This window comes from Lycorma delicatula, chromosome 8 (genome assembly GCF_047948215.1).
Source record: "Lycorma delicatula isolate Av1 chromosome 8, ASM4794821v1, whole genome shotgun sequence".
Taxonomy (NCBI): Eukaryota; Metazoa; Arthropoda; class Insecta; order Hemiptera; family Fulgoridae; genus Lycorma; species Lycorma delicatula.
Window position 1 is genome coordinate 120,332,280 of NC_134462.1, and position 6,288 is coordinate 120,338,567.

Below are 6,288 nucleotides of genomic sequence, written 5' to 3' on the forward strand. Positions count from 1 at the left end.
CATGTCTCGGTCGAATTCCCGCCCCATACCCTTTGCACCTAATATTTATTCACTAGCTGGCTATCTGTTACAAAACCATCCGCTTCGTATTCGTTATACCGCTTTTAAAATTGCCATACGGGTGGTATGCATGTGTAACACGAACGGTATCACCTGTTTTAAATTTGTATCGCCGCATTAAATATAGCGACTTGTTTTGTACACCGCCACCGTGCGATGCAGCTTGATTAAAAACCCTTGTATAAGTCGTATATACTCGTAATTGTAAATCTCTATGCTGCATACTGAACCGTACGTTAAATATTTTATCACTTTTAATACTAGTTTCTATTTACTATCGTTTTTATGTTCTATTAATCTTCGTTTAAAGAGTATTGAAAAATTAATGCAGAAAAATATTTTGTATTAATTTTTACTTTCCCGGAGAATATATGTAGAATAGCTATATTAAAGAAGTACGGCGATCGTGACGAAAATGAGGTGTCAAGTTTTTTGCAAATTTTCCTTTTTTTGGGTCAAACCCGTTCATCTAGACCGGTGTTTGTTAACCTTTTAAGTGAACCGCACCCCTTTGAATCTGAAAAAAGGTCTCCGCACCACCATCGCACAAATACCAAGAGCTGGCTGCATTTATCAACATCGGTTGACTCATCCAGTTGTACGCTTACTTTTAGTGGACTGGCTTTTATGTCTTCTATTATTTGTAGTAAAATATCTTTACCGAGATCTTGAATTCGCGATCGAATTATATCGTTCGATAACGGAATCTGCTGAATTTTTTTATGCGCTTCAGAATCCAATACAGTTTCAGCTATTATTAATGCACAAGGTTTTATTAATTCCTCAGCGGTCGTGTGGGGTTTTTTTTCTTTGCACACAAATATGCCAGCTTCTAACAGGGGCTTTTGAATTGCTGGCTGGCATAATTTTAAGATAGTACCACCGGTATCAAATCGAGACTTTTTTGACTTCAAGTTGTTCACGCTATGACCTACTCCTTCACCACCATGCAGATTGTTGAAATGCTCTAATAACTTTGACGGTTTGAGATTGCTGTTTGAAAATATCTTGGAACATAAGATGCATTGAGGTCGTTGCGTACCATCTTTTTCTGTTGTACAAGTGAATCCATAACCAACATACTTGTCGTTCCATTGGCGTTTTTTGACATAGTAGGATTCACTATATTCAATTAAATTATTTAGAAATAACGTATAAAAAATAACAAAAATACACCCAAACATCGTATAACACGGTTTTATATAACACGGATGAATAAATTGCGGCATATGTTTCATTGAAACATATGTTTGTGGCATAAATTGTGGCTCGGATGTATTATTTTAAATTAGTGAGAAAAATTGTTACATTTGTATTATCGATGTATCCTATTTGGGCTTGAATCACTGATCAATACGAATGTATTAAATAGGTAAGTAATGTAAATAATCGGATGTTTAAATGCGTACACGTGTCCGTCTCAAGAGGTTTTTCAACAAACTGGCGATGACGCAGAAGCAATAATAGACTCAGGTATTGAGTAAGGGAGTGGGAGCGGACGCAGCCAAATCTACCTAACCGTTTTTAAACAAAAAATAATTGGTTGATGTCATAGAAAATTCAAATACATAAATATCGCAAAAATAATATATGTATATTGTTAGAGGCCTCTCCCGCACCCCCAGGGGTGCGGGCACCCCCGGTTAAGAATCACTGATCTAGACCAAAAGAAACATATGAATGTACGTAAATGCGTATGTAAATAAGTGTGTCGCTGTTTTTTGCTTTGGGATTTTCGCACAGGATTGACCGAACCGATTTTCTTCAAATGTATCTATATATCAGGCATTGATCGTATTAATATTTTTTAAAAATTCGTTTAGGAATCGGGAGAATATCGCGAAAAAAACCAATTTAGATTTTCTTCAGAGCCGCTTTAGAAAAAAAAATATTTTGGAAAATTTGTTATGCACAATACATATATAAATAATCCAAAAAAAATTCAAAAAATCAACCCCCGCCTCTTAAAATTAAAATATATGATTTATGATTTTTAACTGTAGACACCGGACCTAAAGTGACGAATAGTTTTTTTTGAGAATTCTCTTTTACCTGTTTTAATCTCTGTTGAAGGTGTTGTTAGATTTAGAGAAACCTTAATTAAGCAGATTTATTTCGCTTAAACTTTAGTTAAATATTTTTAGGAAAATGTTTCTTAAAATTTATTTCCCGCCTCCAAAAATGATATTTTCTAATTTTTGTTTTTTGGCTTTAAGTTTAATCTTTTTTATTAAAGTGTTTATATTTTTCTTCATCGCTTATAGGACTACTAAAATTGAAATAGCTTTGGCAGCTATATATTGTAGAAGTTTGCAATAAGAGTATAACGTGTTACAGTATTTAATTTTAAGATTTTACTTCATATTACAACAGACCAAAAATAAATTAAAAAAATAAATAAATAAATAAAACTTGAAAGGTAATAAAAGTTATTTATACGTTTGAGGATTTTATTTTTAATTTAAGTATAAATTTTTTATTTTATATTTAATACTTTAATTGCTTATCAAGAACCTTGAAAATTTGGTTACTAAAAGGTTTTCTAATCGTATTAGGATATTCTTGTTATTTATTTATTTATGTTTTTATATAAAAAGACGATTTTATTACAAAGAAAAGTCAGACCCTTAATGTTTGTATTGTAAAAACTGTGCAGCAAGGTATTGTATGATTTGACCGGCGTAAGTCGTGCAATATTTTGCCATCTTTGTACGTTTTTTTTTTTTAATTATTTTAAAATAAGTTAATTGACTATAATTTTTTATGTCATTTATAGAAAGCGTATTTTCAGCAAAAAAAAAAAAAGTTGGATTTTATCTAGTATCCACTCGTGTATATATTATATATATGATATCCATAATTTCCTACGAATAACCCTGTAATTATTGTGTTACTGTGAGGTACTTAGATACTTTCTATGTAAGAAAGATCAGTTTAGATATTTACGTATCGTCTATTAGAATAAAAGTTTAGATTTGGAACGTGCACTCTATTTTCTTAATCTATATATATATATATATATTTTTTTTGTATGTAATTGATATAATCTGATAAAATACTCCAACGTACGGCAAAAATGGAATACAGAATTCACGTGCGTGTTAAAAGATATACTTATTGCATTTTTAAAAGCCGTGACCGATGTAATTTTATTCCAGATGTACTATGTTTGTAGGGAAGTGGTTTGTTCGATTGTTAGAATTGAATAGAGATCTCTATAGTTTATATATATATATACACACACCGGTAGGGTTGTACCGCCACAAATTGGCTGGTTTAAAATGAAGGCACGTCCATGACTGCTCACGTCCAGGCTAAAGGGAGCCTGTTGTTCTCTGTTCACAGTAAACATTGTCATTATCTGCACTCTTGGCCGACTCGTGTTTGAACAACAGACCGACTCGCATACAATCGGACTGTCTCTCACATCATAGGTTGCATTACTTCCTCTCCCGCTTCCTTGCAGCTCTTTCTCTTTACCGTATAATATTTACTTGAATCGTATTGTTTGTCGATGTTGTGCTAATCGCATTATAAAATGATATGAATTTAAGGTTAAATACTGTAAAATTATTATTTGTTTTTTTTTTTTTTTTTACCGACTTAAAGAAACGTCACGTATGTTCATCGTGTTAGCGTGTAATTCTGCAAACTTCATCGGTTATTATAAATGTCGTTTATATTAACTGTACAAAAAAGGTTCGATTAAAACAACAGTGAATAAGTAAACACGGCTGAAGTTTTGCTGATCCGCCGTCTGAAGCGAAAATAAAACCCACATTCTATTCTAGATAAAATTTATATGGACTATAGGATTATAGTTTGGCAAATTAAAGGCATCTAAACTTAATCTGTAATAATTTCTCAATAAACCGTAATAAAAAAAAAATGAAGTACATACCATTCCAAAGCTTGTTCCTTTCTACTTTTTTTTATCAACGACTTATTCAAACAACAATAGACGTGACGTTCGCATTCTCGAGAAAAAGTAGGAAATACGATTTTTGCAGCCTTCTTTTGTGTAAAAGAGGTTATCACAAAAAATATACAAAATAAAAAAAATTTCCTCAAGAGGCTATTTCTAACAAAAAACATTTTTATAGAATCATTTTTATGTTGCGGCTTAATTATGTTAAAATACGAATTCCGTTGTTGACCCTCATAATGTTTCGGATCGTTTTGTCCATTAGTTTTTGGCGACGGCGAGTATTTAAAAAAAAATGTGTATCTATGTATTATTGTAGAGTCGAAATAATTTTTTCCATTAATAAACAATTTTAAAATATAATTTCAAAAATGTAACGGTTCATAAATTTGGATTAGATGTTAAAAAGAAAAAGTGAAGTATATATATATATATATATATATGTGTGTGTGTGTATGTGTTGGCTGCAGAAGCATGCCTTAGGCACTCCCTCCGCAGCTAGGCCCTCCGGGCGGGGAGCGTTTCGGAATGGGATTATTAGGTGTCCAAAATTGAATACCTCTTCTGGAAAAATATTATTTTTTTTTTTGAATGATGAAAATTGATATAACGAAATTTAAACTAGAAATTTAACTCATTGACACTAACATGACATTGATACTAACGAATCGAGATTTTCCGTTAGTGATCGGTACATTCCGGTGCCTCCTTTTTTGTTATAATTCATTATTTTATGAAGAAAAAATCTGATGTGAACTCCATATGACTTCCTTGTACGCCTGATAAATTACATATACACATTTTTTGCTGCACCTCATTTAAATTTAGTTCATTTGAAAGTGAGGTACGACCCTTTTCTAATAAAGTGGACGGTAACACAATAAATATTAGTTTTTATTAACGTTAAATATTTACAAAATTATTAACTCATCAATCTTATATGAAATATTAGGGTAGAGTAAAAGTCCCTTTATTACTCGTAATACTAGATCAGTATTTTTCGTATCATTGTGAGTTGCTGATTAATAAAATTTTTAGATTTCTGATGTATCGTATAAATAAAAATTAATAATAATTAAACTATTCCGTTTGATGAACTCCAGCATACTGGTTACAAACGTTAATTTCGATCTTACGGTGTAAAATATTTAGTTTTTATTATCGGATTATTTGGTGAATAATCAAAAATGAAAAAGAAACGATCATTCAGGATAAAGAAAGATGACATTTTTTATTTTGCTGAATTCCTTTATTTACTTACATCAGCTTCTACAATGAAGCTATAAGCAAGTCGTATGACTGACCATCCCTTGAAAGAGGACCACCCAACAATGATTAATTAAGATTAATAATTAAATTAAGAGATGCGACTGCAGATCGACTGCTACAGCGTATTCTTCTGTTCGGTTCAGATAAATACAGATTCTGATTTGTGTTCTAAGTTTTTCTCGTATCTAATGATCGTGCTAGTGTGTGCAAGTTTAAAAGTAAGTTTCAATTTAACAGTTTTTCTAAATAATATAAAATTTTAAATTATGTAAAATAACGATTAACGATATGTATTACGACATAAGTTGTTAATTATGTTAGTTTTTAAAAACATTTTTAGGCGATTCGATTAAATAGATGAACTGTTACATCGCACTTAATATTAGATTGCAGTTTACGCCGACACTGAACTTAAGATTACTTGATTCTGTACCGCGTATGATGAGTCTCGGAATAAGAACAAAAATTTTCATTTTTCCTCTAATTTTTTGTAGAAATATAATTTTTCTTTTAAGAACAACCCTATTACTCAATTACTGTTGCAAAACTGTCTGCCATCGGTTCTCAATAATCCGACATTCTTTAGTCCGACACCTCCAGTAACCTTATACTTTTCATCTAACTTCTGAGGCGATTTGTGTAATGCCACTAACTTTTTTTTGGTTTTACTTCCGAATTTATGCACGCCGTCACAACTGATAGACGCTATGGCCTAGTGGTGAATCAGATGTTTTAAGTTAGTAGACCGTGTTTATTTGGAATACTTAAAAAACTATAGTACAGTACTTCTGATCGTCGCTGACGATATTATTAGCTGTATCTGCAGTTGAACGCGTGGCGCCGCCGGCTGGCGTTTTCTACAGTACTGGGATCTACAGACGGCAGTAAACGTTCTTCAGTACCTTACTACACGTCTCAGTACCGCATGATCGTGTGCCGTGTTTAATTGTCATATTTGTTTTAACGTGTCTAGTTTTCCGTGTTTTAAGTATCCTGTTTTCCGATCTTAAACGGTATCCGAACTTCGTTGTTTT

The 6,288-nt window shown here is 32.0% G+C and overlaps 1 protein-coding gene across 1 annotated transcript; it reads right to left on the minus strand.

Moving 5' to 3' along the window:
- Window positions 1–515: 515 nt before the first annotated feature.
- On the minus strand, window positions 516–3,592 carry LOC142329521 (protein FAM200C-like). Its single transcript, XM_075374195.1, has 2 exons — window positions 3,555–3,592; window positions 516–1,182 (listed from the first exon to the last, which is right to left on the minus strand). The coding sequence occupies exons 1-2, from the start codon at window positions 3,590–3,592 to the stop codon at window positions 516–518; spliced, it is 705 nt and encodes a 234-aa protein (XP_075230310.1).
- Window positions 3,593–6,288: the final 2,696 nt, after the last annotated feature.